General features: G+C 41.4%; 2 protein-coding genes and 2 pseudogenes across 2 annotated transcripts; 1 reads left to right on the plus strand and 3 right to left on the minus strand.

The window, feature by feature from the left end:
* Positions 1–3,769: 3,769 nt before the first annotated feature.
* On the minus strand, positions 3,770–7,500 carry LOC148918604 (uncharacterized). Its single transcript, XM_089048665.1, has 3 exons — positions 7,394–7,500; positions 6,773–6,850; positions 3,770–4,373 (listed from the first exon to the last, which is right to left on the minus strand). The coding sequence occupies exons 1-3, from the start codon at positions 7,498–7,500 to the stop codon at positions 3,770–3,772; spliced, it is 789 nt and encodes a 262-aa protein (XP_088904791.1).
* Positions 7,501–7,763: 263 nt separating this feature from the next.
* On the minus strand, positions 7,764–9,303 carry LOC148918605 (putative F-box protein At4g22165; annotated as a pseudogene).
* LOC148918606 (uncharacterized) lies at positions 9,031–10,520 on the minus strand. Its single transcript, XM_089048667.1, has 6 exons — positions 10,404–10,520; positions 10,266–10,319; positions 10,103–10,148; positions 9,885–10,000; positions 9,713–9,781; positions 9,031–9,576 (listed from the first exon to the last, which is right to left on the minus strand). The coding sequence occupies exons 1-6, from the start codon at positions 10,518–10,520 to the stop codon at positions 9,307–9,309; spliced, it is 672 nt and encodes a 223-aa protein (XP_088904793.1). The 3' UTR covers positions 9,031–9,306.
* Positions 10,521–10,794: 274 nt separating this feature from the next.
* Positions 10,795–11,998, plus strand: LOC148918607 (uncharacterized; annotated as a pseudogene).
* Positions 11,999–12,051: the final 53 nt, after the last annotated feature.

Genomic DNA, 12,051 nt, shown 5'->3' on the forward strand with positions numbered 1-12,051 from the left:
CCTCCGTCCTCTGCGAGTGCAAGCTTCGTGTTGGTGTCGAATATATTTAAAGAGTATAGCTGCTCGGCTATACCCTTAAAATATTCGAACGTATTAACATTTCAAGCGTATAGCCGAATGGCTATACTGTTAAAATATTCGAATGTATTTAGAAAGTATAGCCAATATACAATTTTGTAATAGGGAGAGGGATTGAGCCTCAGAAAACACAACATTAAATGGATTTTGCATAGCAACCACTAATTAGTAACAAATAACAAATAAATATTGTTTAATATATATGTATTATGGTAATATTTTATATCAATTATGGTACATTATAATCTTTTACTTTGTAGTTTCCGCCAGTGATAATCAGCACAGGAAACTGGGTGTGACAAGATTTGAGGTGCTGCTTCTTCTGATCCAAAGCTACAGGTTCCCAATGAACCCTAAACCATATAAGAAAGGTCTTTTTTTGATAATAAAAAAATTACAAAAAATAGTGTAAACTAGAGGGGATATGTAACACCCTGACCCCAAATTTATTCAATGTTTAATTAATTTAAGTGGAATTGAAAAATTACCCGTGGGATAAGGGTATTTTGGTCATTTTCTTACCCGGAAGGAATTTGGGAATTCGGTTGTACCGTTGCGTAGAGCACGGTGAGATGAGTCCGTAGACACGTAGTGGGCTCGAATCGGAGTTGTAACGAGAGAGATATGGTCAGAAGGAGCTCAGTGGCATAATCGTAAATATTTGGAAATTGGATTTTTGGTTAAAAGACGGAAATGCCCCGTCTCTCTCTCTCCCCGCGCTCTCTCTCCCGACAGCAGCTCCTCCTCTCTCTCTTGAAACTCCGCCACCGTCCATGGCGGGACGGACCGGGCAAAGGATCGGCCACCGTCGAGACTGCCCTTCTCGCGTCGGCCGCGCCCACCCGGAAAATGCAGGTTTTGGCGGTTTTGCCGAAACCCGGCTCGATCTCCCTCCTCCGCCACCGTTTGGGTGATTGGGGTATGGATTCCTACCTATTTTTCATGATCTAGCTGATGGTTGGGTTGGAATTGATCAATTTGTAGCGTAGGCAACCCGATTTGGTGGGTTTGGCCGGATTTCGAGGAGATTCCGGCCACTTCCGGTCAGTTTTTGGGGTATGTCCAAGAACAAAAGTGACTCCAAATTAGGTGTATTACCTAGGGTAGGAGTCTTGGCTCACGATTTGGAGGTTTTCCGGCGATGCGATATCGCTTTAGACACCCACGCGCTGCCGGCGCGTGTGGCGGCGCGTGGGCACTGTAGCTGAGGGGCATTTCTGTCCCATTGTGATCCTCTCGATGTCACGAGCGCGTAGGTGTGCTCGGATCTCATTTTGGATACCGTTAGAGTTCCGAACGGATATCGCATATCGCGTATTTTCCGGGTTCACTAGGTTTGGACCGTTGGATGGTCCTGAAATTATAATATGTTGATCTGGGTATTACCAGGATCGTGTAGGATTCGACGGATCGTAAAATGGAGTCCCGGATACTCCGAAAATGCCAACCCTAGGGTAAGGGTTTTAGCGACCGTCCGATCGTGCGATCGTGAGCGATCCGACCGTCCGATCTGGACCAAACTTGCAGGACGTGTGTCCTGGACTTTGTAGAACCTATAGGAACTGTCGGATCATGATTTGGAGGTCGTGGACCCCGCGGGCCTGTTTGACCAAGTTGGGTAGTTTGACCCCGGGTTGACCTCTAGACTTTCGTTGTGTAGTTCTATCATCCCAGGAGGGTTAGAATGACCTTAGTGATAGGTCTTGGGCGTTGTTGAGTTAAATGGTTTATGCGTGATTTTAGGATATCATTATATAATTTAAATTGCAAGAATTATCAGATGCTTTGCCAGGGTTGAGGCTGGTATAGAAGTAGAATTTATATTTTATATATTAAATTGTGTGGATGGTTAAAGGTAAATAAAGCGATTGAATGTTAGCTTACAGTGCTATATGCACTACCCCACGTACTTCCATATTGTGATCATGTTCGTGGTGAGAATGTAGCGAGCCCGGTGGGAGGTCGCACGCGTCTTTGGATTAGCCGGCGTGTTGACCCCATACGTGGCGGGTGCGTCCCGACGTATGAGGGGAGATATGGTTGTGTGAGGGCTGGTGAGAATGTAGCCGTGCCTAGTGGTGAGGTCGCACGCGTCTTTGGATTAGGGCGTGTTGCATACACGTGGCGGGTCCCGACGCGTATGAGGGGAGATATGGCTGTGTGAGGGCTGGTGAGAATGTAGCGAGCCCGGTGAGGTCGCACGCGTCTTTGGATTAGCCGCGCAGTTGACACTCCACGTGGCGGGCGTCCCACGTATGAGGGGAGATATGGTTGTGTGAGGGCTGGTGAGAATGTAGCCGTGCCCAGGAGGTCGCACGCGCGTCTTTGGATTAGCCGGCGTGTTGACCCCACGTGGCGGGTGCGTCCCGACGTATGAGGAGATATGGTTGTGTGAGGGTGGTGAGAATGTAGCGAGCCCGGTGGTGAGGTCGCACGCGTCTTTGGATTAGCCGGCGTGTTGCCCCATACGAGGCCGGGTGCGTCCCGTCGTATGAGGGGTGATACTGTGATTGTGTTTGATGGGTTGCGATGGATAAATATTAGAATGTATGTAATTGTGTGGTGTAATGGTTTATGTGATATTAGTAGCCAGGATAGATACGAAAGAGCTACGTGTGGCTTGATCCCTTAGTAGGTACGTAGGCAGCCTGAAGTTACTAGGTGCAGCCACAGATTAGACCCCACTTAGGTGGTCTTATTGAGATTGGGTTGGACCTCGTTGTTGGTCCCAAAACTTGGTTGAATTGGGACTCGTCCTGTGGACTGAGCAAGTGAAGGTGTGCGTTTTTAGATTTTGAAATTGTTATATGCATGTTTAATGCATTAAGTTATTTTAAAAGCAGTGTGGGCAGTTCTGCTAGAAGCATTTGAAGGCCGGAGGCCATTTATGTAAGTTGCATGAGATTTTATTGTGCATGCTGCCGGTTGGGTTATAAAATGCGTTTTATGCAGGTGGAAATTTTGGGGAAATGTTCAATTTATAGGGAGACTCGAAATTTAGAAAGTCTCGTGCCCTTAGTCCTCTCGTAAACGAGGACATAGATTTAAGGAGTGAACCCGGCTTGGGTGTGATGGGGTCTCCGCAGGTTAAATCTCGGGTTCGGGAAATTCGGGACGGTCCTGTCAGGATAGGATTTTCTAATATTTTCTATTTACATTATAATATGATGTATGACAAATCACGGGCATGTGTATCGTTGGTAGTTTTCGGATTGCTTGATTAATTTCTTAGGAAGATTTATATTGTATTTTGAGAATAAGTAGGATATTATTTTCCTATTATTACTTAAGCAAGGTTTTAATTATTTTCTTGGTAATCAAAGGATATTATCCTAGAATCTATGGTTTTTTACGAGTTTAGGGTTTCTTTATTTTTTATTTAAGCGAATTTATGGAGTTATATTTGTAATATATTTTATTATATTATTAATAAAATTTATAGGTTTTTATTTTTATTTTCTGGTGAATTCCTTTAGGGTTATTTTTTGATTTCTATAGTTTAAGTAACACGATATATACATGATGATAAGTTGTTTGTAGATGCATTCATGACATGCTTACCATGATGCCATCTCAATTCCCAAATAAGAACAAAATGAAAGCTCTATATAGATGTTCCAATGGAAAATGTGAGGTTACATAATTTATCACACGGAGAAGTAAATAAGAAAAGTGAAACCCCATCGTCTCCTCATACCATAGTGGGTAAAATCCAAATTCCTGTTCGCTTGGGCTCCAGTAGAAGACACTCCTCGCTGGGATCATGTAAAACACAAACTTTTTCCACATTTCCGTTTTCCAAGTTGAAGACACGCACCTGTGGAAACCAATCTACATAATCAAGGAAGCAGATGGAATTTGGACGACACTCCGGAAAGTCTAAAGCAGAGACAGACATGGATACATTCCAATCCAAGAACAAAGCATCAGTTCCTATACTCTCAATCTCAACCCATTGGGCTCCTCCGTCATCCCCATAAGCACACCACATCTTGTAAGCCAGATCCCAAGATCTGGAATAGGACTTCTCCACGAGCAATAGGTCTTCACGTGACGATTCCACAAGGGAATAATGAGTCATAGTGTGTGAAGGTGAAGCTCTGGTAGTTCTGATACACCAAGTGGTAGTTGCTGGGTCACTGTTAACATTAACTGACAAAAGCCCACCACTGCTAGTAACAGCCAGAAACTGGCCTTTATAATAAATTACATCCGATAATAGCGTCCTCGCATCTATGCGAGTCCAAGTAACATCCCCTGCCTTATAATGGGCTACTTGGCTTACTGGAGAATCACTGGTGGTAGACTATCAGAGCCAACCAACCATGGCAAGAACTACAGCAACCGTAGCTATTGTGATTATCATACTTTGGCCCATGTTGTGGCAACTCAAAGCTGTATGCCTTTCCCTGTGTGACACCGTACAAGGAACCTCTTCCACCGCGGTTGCCGGGGATGATCAGCATAGGAAGCTGTTTGTGACATGATTGGAGGCGCTGCTGGTTCTGATACAGCCAAACCGAATGTAATCGGAGATTGGTATCAACTTATCTAGTATCAAATCTAGAACGTGGCTTGGGAGCCATGCCCAACCGGAATCAAAGGTTGATGATATTGCCTCCGCCATATGTAGTGCTCGTTAATTTCCTCACACTCAAAATATCAATAGTTGCACAACTTGTACGTATTTGCAGGCCTAGACTTTGGCATTTTATACAGAAGTAGTCCCAACAGTCCTAAACCGCGTAGAAAACTATCGCATAAAGCGTCTCAATCCTAGTTTAATTTGAAGTCTCAATCCAAACCCATAGTATATCAATATCCAAAAAGTTTGCTTTTATTGGAAATCAAAGAGTTCAAACCCCACTAAAAGTGTTTTTTCTTTTAATCGATGGGGTGGAGATTCAAATTCGGAATATTGTGAAGATGAGCATCACTAAACTAATTGCTAGTTGTTAAGAGTTCAAACTTTTCCTTCCTTCTCTAAGTCAAATTGATATTGTTAGTTACATGTTGTGATTTCTTTTTAAAATTTTAGACGTAGGAAAATAACATTTGTTAAAATTTTAATTTGTATGTTTTTTTGCGGCCAATTATAATGGTACTTGTTCTCTATCCTCGTATAAACACAGGTGGCACTAAATTTTTTTATATAAAAGATGAGCATCCAAAAGTTTGCATTGATTTATTCTGTGTAAAAAAAAAACCCTATAATATTAATCTTTAATTAAATATAAATATTCAATTGATATTTTCCTAATAAATAAATAAAAGTAATACAATCCTCTCCAAACACTAATACATACATACAGAAACCTAACAAGACCTACATCTGATCAGAGTTAGGGAGGATTTAGGTGCAACTATTGCAATCCACCCAACATCTCGAAAATCAAGGAACACAGTCATACTCGAGACTTTCGAACGTTGGGTGGTTGGACAGTTCTTGGGTTAGGTTGGATCTCCGGTCAGAGACCGGTTGATTAAGCCAAAGAAGTGATATGATGGGTTAAATTCAAAGTAAGAGGGGCAACCTCATGGCTGGACAAGATTGTTGGCTGGAGCCACTTTATGTCAAATGTGGGAATGACCATGTTAGTTAATGTTTGGTCTGGTGCAATTTTTTGTCACCAAGTTTGACAGACCCGCCCCAAAATTTCCTCTGAAACTAGGGCGGACCCGTCTTGGTGCCGACATCACACCGATGCCGGGCCCACTTACTAAAAACCCAAGAAATCCTACCAAAATTTTGGTAGAGTCGCCCTTGTAAAATGCTCAACCCAACAATAATTAACCTGCATAATTTACATAAAATAAATCCCAACTGCCAACATGCTTTTAACATACAACAATCCAAAATAAAGTGGCCTCCGGCCTCAAGTAACAACCTAACATGGGCGATAACAGAGCATCTAACAGGATTTGTTTATAACAAACAGTTGAGTAGAAGGAATTTACACAAATCCTATCTACGGATGAAATGTTTGGAGCTCGCAACATGCTCAAACGCTTCCAAAAGCAACTAGCGCAAAACAAAAATATGTGAGTGGACAAAAATAAAGTTTACATTTTAAATCAACATAATAACCCCACCATGTAAAAATAGTGCTCTAGCATGCAGTTTCACAATTCAGAAACCAAAAACTCAAAACACATTATCCCAAAATCCAATAAATCTCCAAATCTCAAATCACAAGTCCATTCCCAAAGATATGCAACTCTCATCAACCCGTAAACACTATATATATATATATATATATAACTATATCTATAATATAATATATACTTCTCTCCATACTAATGTACCGGGGAAACAATCCAACTGGGGGATTGTTTGGCTGGTACGCAGGATTTCCGAGCACTAAACCGCGTCCAGGGATGAGTAGTCCAAGGGGGACGGAACTCCATAGCTCACACGCCGGCACGCCAACGACACGTGTAGCTTACAAATCTCATAACAAGTCCTACGCGCAGGTATCATCACCCCACCGCACCGCCAACGACATGTGTGATAATACTAAGCAATATACATACTCTTCCCATACGCCGGCCGCCAACGACACGTATGGGAAGTGTCTCACACACCGGCACTGCCAACGACATGTGTGAGACCCACAATCTCATGGCCTTCCCACCCCACCGGCATTGCCAACGACGTGTGTGGGAAGCCTAGTAACCAGGGAATTGTACTCACCTAACATACTCATACATCTCACAATCATCCCTCGAACTCCTATCTTTCCACAACCTCACAACATCAACTCCCCATACTCTATACATAGGCAATATAGATAGACATCCCAAAATCCACATAAACATATTCATAATACTCAAATATATCCATACCCATAATATATTGCCAATACGTATAAGAATATCCAAATCCATCAACCAAATACTTAATAAATCACATTTACGATTTAAAAACATATGCACAAATCTTTTATCAATAAAACCATGCAAATGCTTGAAAACAAAGTCCACTCACAAATAATCCCAAGCTGCTCGGCCCCGAGAGGGTCCTGCCTACTGCGAATGATCGACCGAAGTACCTATTTCGATATACGAACTCTTGATTAAAATAACGCACTTCAAAATTAGAAATTCACAAAAGGAATTACTTAAATCCCCAAGTTCCCGGTGCGTGTACGTCCAATGGAATATCCTAAGGTCCGGTTACAGGTTTGGGAATCGCTTCCAATCGTACGGTTATCGCGAATTCCCAAACTTCAAATTATTGAATCGGAACATCCGGGGCTCCGATTCACGATCCGCGAATTCCTATAGGTTTCTAAGAGCACCTAGATCTACATACTTCAGTTCGGAAACGATTCGACGGTTAGAACTGATCATAGTTAGGGAGGATTTAGTTGCAACTATTGCAATCCACCCAACATCTCGAAAATCAAGGAACACAGTCATACTCGGGACTTTCGAACGTTGGGTGGTTGGACAGTTCAGTTCTTGGGTTAGGTTGGATCTCCGGACAGTTCAGCTCTAATTGTAAAATTGTAGGTGAGACTCCATGAGGCTTGCAGGTGAAAATGTGAGGCCATATTGGAGGGTAATAAACATGATGCTGGTTAGGCCAATCCCCACTGATGGCCATGAATTTCCTACCTTTAAATCAAACCTCTGTCAAGCATGCAGCCAATGATTACGCGTTATGATTCCTTGAAGGCACTTCATGATATAAGATTCCTTGTCAAGGACTAAATCTTTACACGTTATGATTTGATTCATGGGAGATAGTGATACAATATTGTTTAAGTCAATTTTCAATGTGAATACATTTTTTAGGTTAACATATTTGTTTCCACAGGGAACAAACGTGTGAAGGGTTAGAATCACAAACAAAATGAAAACATAGCTTGAAATTATTCTACCATATGGAACAGGTAACAAAGAACAGGTGGAACCATCTTTTCACACCATGGTGGGCAAAATCCAAATTGATGGTGGCATGTACTTCTGTGAAGGACTTGAGCAGTTGTAATTTGTTCCAAATTTTCTGTTGTCCAAATTGAAGACTGCCATGCCAAGAGGCTCTTGAACTTCATCACAAGCATCACCCACCCAATTATCAATGCAGAAGTATATGGAATTCGGATGACAACCTGGAAAGTCTCAAGCTGAGACACACATGGAGTGATTATTGCCACCCAAGAAAAAAGCATCGTTTCCAATACTATCAATCTCCTCAATCCGTTCTCTTCTGATTTTATCCCCACAATCAGAGTACAGCTTGAAAACCTTGAAGCTCAAAGTATCAGTAAAACACTCAACATAATTCAAACTTTGGAACTTCCTAACCAGCAATAGATCTCCCCTAGACGATTCCACAAGATATGCTTGGTCATCAATACCTTGAACCATTGGTCCAACTATGCTTACATGAGGTTTATAAGTTGGATCCTTGCTAACGTTTATCGCAAAAACCCCACCCTCCCTACTAGCAGCAAGAAACTGGCCTCTGTAATAGATCACATCATCAAATCCGATCACTTGATTCAGACCATAAAAGAATCTGACCGTTTGATCTATGTGAGTCCAACCATGATCCCCTGACTTAATATGAGATACTCTGGTTCCATTGCGATCGAAAAGTGCCACAGCTTCGTAATCATTTGGAAACAAAGAAGGGTCTGCAGACAATACAACCTTCTTAATGTAGTGTGCACATCTATAAGCCTGTTTGTGTATATTGAGGGACTTCCTTGAATGGTGGAAGGCAAATGGTACTTTTGGTGAAAGGGTTTAAAAGGGTTACTTCCAAATTTTCATTCACACAAGCCAACCAACCATGGGAAGAACCGCAGAGCCTCTTATTGTATGGCACATGCAACTCACAGCTGCAAGTCTTTCCTTGTGTGATACTATACAAGCCACGTCTTTCGTGGCGGCTGTCTTTACTGGGAACCATCAGCATAGGAAGCTGCTTGTGACATGATTTGAGGCGCTGCTGCTTCTGATGACAAGCATCACCCACCCAATTATCAAAATTGAAGGGTTATTGCCTCAACCTTAAAAGCCTGGTTTTTATAGTGAAAGGGATGTCAATGAACTCGAGGTCTATCCTTCTTCTAAAGCATTTTCAGCTAATGAAGTCACAGTCCTTTTACACTAATGGAGGCTCAATAAACAATATTTCATGTTGGTATGTTAATCTTGTGCTTTTGAAGTCAGTTTGAAAAGTTCAATATAATTAAGAGATTCCCAACCCATGCGTTAGCAAATGCACCCTCTAATTTTTTTTAATTTTTTTCTTTGGAGTTTGGAGTTCACACAACAGAAACACAGATGCTGATACAAGAACAAATATAAAACCTTAAATGAATTAGATTTTTCACTTGAGCTGGTGTAATATTTCTTTTTCTTTTTTTCTGTTCTTTGGTGGGTTGGTTTTGGGTTCCTATGCAACAGGAGGAGGAGACAAATCTTTCTTCTTCTTCTTCTTTTTCTCTCAGCAAACAAGAGGGCATGATCAATTGTCAAAATCTGTAACAGAAATGCAATATCCAAAGAATGAAAAGCAGTCCAACCAAGAAGAAACTACAAATATTAGTGAATCAGCAAAACTTATGAATTTAGCAAATAAAGAACCTGAAGCCAGTTTCAAGCAGAAAAAACATACTTGTGTAATATGAAGAGCCTGCTCAAGCCGCTGAATTTGAATCCATTGTTCTGTAACAATGTCAGCCATCTGAAAGCAAAGAGAAAGAAGCCAATGGCTAAATGAACACCACACTAACATCACACACTCATAGCCATAGACCAAAGATGGATTGAGTACATCAGCGCATGACCTTTTGAGCCTGAGAGGCAACTGTTTCGAGTCCATCCTCGGCATCTTGGGCTTTAGACTCTAAAACATGAAGATCGAAGTTGTACTTTCTTTGTGCAGCCCACAGAAGCCGTACCTAAAAAGCATTGCAAAGCCCATTCTCAAATCCAACAAACCCTTTCTGCTACTTTTTCATTGAATTGAAAATTGCAAAAAATAAATTGAAAAAGATGTGACCCTCTTCTTCTAGAGCATGAAGCCTCTCATCAGTAGCCAATGAGTCTCTCTGTGACATACAAATGCAACCAAATATTATATTATATTTGCTCATAATTTATATATTTGCTCTCAATTTAGCATATACTTGAAAGCTGAAGATTTTAAGCTGAAACGGGAAACAAACCTTAAGAGTGAACAAAACATACTGCAAATGATGGATCTTCTGCAAATGATGTATCTGGGTTTAATAGAAGTACGGAACTTACTCAAGGAATGTGAGATGTTGTGCATGAAGAACTGCTCCTGCACGGCTTTTGCAAACTTGGATACCAGGGATGGAGGAAGTGGGTGCCTGCTGTGGCTTAGTGAGCTGATTGAGTACATCAGTGCATGACCTTTTGAGCCTGAGAGACAACCGTTTCGAGTCTATCCTCGGCATCTTGTGCTTTAGACTTTAAAAAATCGGCCTAGGCGGGGCGGCTGGGCGGCTAGGCGGGCGCTAGGCGGCTGGGGGGGCCTCCTAGGCGGGTTGGGTCTTTTTTCGGTGCTGAACTCGGAGGACGAAGCAGCCGAAACCGAAGAAAACAAATCGAAGCTTGAGTTGATAGAGAGGCGAAACTTCGACTGCAACCTCCGTCCTCTGCGGGCGCTAGGCGGCTAGGCGGGCGCTAGGCGGCTGGGCGGGCCTCCTAGGCGGGTTGGGTCTTTTTTCAATGCCGAACCTGGAGGACGAAGCAGCCGAAACCGAAGAAAACAAATCGAAGCTTGAGTTGATAGAGAAGCAAAACGTCGACTGCAACCTCCGTCCTATGCGTGTTCAAGCTTCGTGTTCGTGTGGAATATATTTAAAGAGTATAGCCGATCGGCTATAATTTTAAAATATTCGAATGTGTTTAGAAAGTATAGCCGACCGGCTATACGTTTAAAATATTCTAATATACGTTTCCTAATCATAAATCAGAGGTCTTAATCTACATATTTTAAAATTATTGAGTCGTTTTATTGCCGAATACTAGCCCATTATAGACTCCCAATCTGTCCCTGAATACAGTTTGATAAAACATCTGATCTTGACCCAGTCCACTTCATAAAGCTGTTATATATTTTTCATAATATGGTTATTGTGATATATGAATAATTTTAGGATTGCATTGGAGATATTGATGGTACACATATTCAGGCAATGGTGAGGGGACGAGATGTAAGCAGTTATCGTAATCGTCATGAAAAGATATCACAAATTGTATTAGCTGCTTGTAACTTTGATTTGGAATTCATGTACGTTCTTAACGGGTAGGAGGGTTCAACTCATGATTCAAAGCTACTAAATGATGCTTTATCAAGGAGGAATGGACTTAAAGTGCCCCAAGGTAAGTACTTATTTTAAATGATAAATATTTTTTTTAAAAACTTTTCATACTAATTTTATATGTATTACATATATCATTAGGTAAATATTTCCTAGTGGATTTTGGATTTCCTAATCGGCGCCAATTTTTAGCTCCATTTCGAGTTGTGAAATATCATCTCCAAGATTTTGCAGGTCATGGTAATGACCCTCAAAATGAAAATGAATTGTTCAATCTTCGCCATGCATCATTGAGGAATGTGATTGAGAGGATATTTGGCATTTTTAAATCACAGTTCACAATTTTTAAGTCAGCGCCTCCATTTCCATTTAAGACACAAGCAGAGCTTGTGTTAGCATGTGTAGCACTACACAACTTTCTTCGCAAAGAGTGTTGTTATGATGAATTTCCAATTGAACCAGTAGAGGAATCTTCTTCATCTTCAGTATTACCAGTTAATGAAGAAGAGAATTTGGAACCTATTATTCAAACCCAAGAGCAACAACGAGAAAATGCTAATGCATGAAGGGCTACCATAGCTTTAGATATGTGGAGAAATGCTACTTAGGAGGACATGAAGCTACATCAAATTGGCTATTTAAAAGATTGGGAAAACTTTAT

The sequence above is a fragment of the Prunus mume genome, linkage group LG3, assembly GCF_029339155.1.
Source record: "Prunus mume cultivar Tortuosa linkage group LG3, ASM2933915v1, whole genome shotgun sequence".
Classification (NCBI taxonomy): domain Eukaryota; kingdom Viridiplantae; phylum Streptophyta; class Magnoliopsida; order Rosales; family Rosaceae; genus Prunus; species Prunus mume.

What these genes read in the sequence shown, in the direction of transcription:
- LOC148918606 (XM_089048667.1), bottom strand. Translation starts at nt 10,520, where the DNA reads ATGCCGAGGATAGACTCGAAACGGTTGTCTCTCAGGCTCAAAAGGTCA. An exon ending in TTGCCTCTCAGGCTCAAAAG is followed by an intron (nt 9,782 to 9,884) that starts GTCATGCGCTGA and finishes CTTTGCTTTCAG; the next exon opens with ATGGCTGACATTGTTACAGA. An exon ending in AGGCTCTTCATATTACACAA is followed by an intron (nt 9,577 to 9,712) that starts GTATGTTTTTTC and finishes TTTCTGTTACAG; the next exon opens with ATTTTGACAATTGATCATGC.
- LOC148918604 (XM_089048665.1), bottom strand. Translation starts at nt 7,500, where the DNA reads ATGACTGTGTTCCTTGATTTTCGAGATGTTGGGTGGATTGCAATAGTT. An exon ending in CGAATCGTTTCCGAACTGAA is followed by an intron (nt 6,851 to 7,393) that starts GTATGTAGATCT and finishes GCCTATGTATAG; the next exon opens with AGTATGGGGAGTTGATGTTG. An exon ending in GAGATGTATGAGTATGTTAG is followed by an intron (nt 4,374 to 6,772) that starts GTGAGTACAATT and finishes GTCTACCACCAG; the next exon opens with TGATTCTCCAGTAAGCCAAG.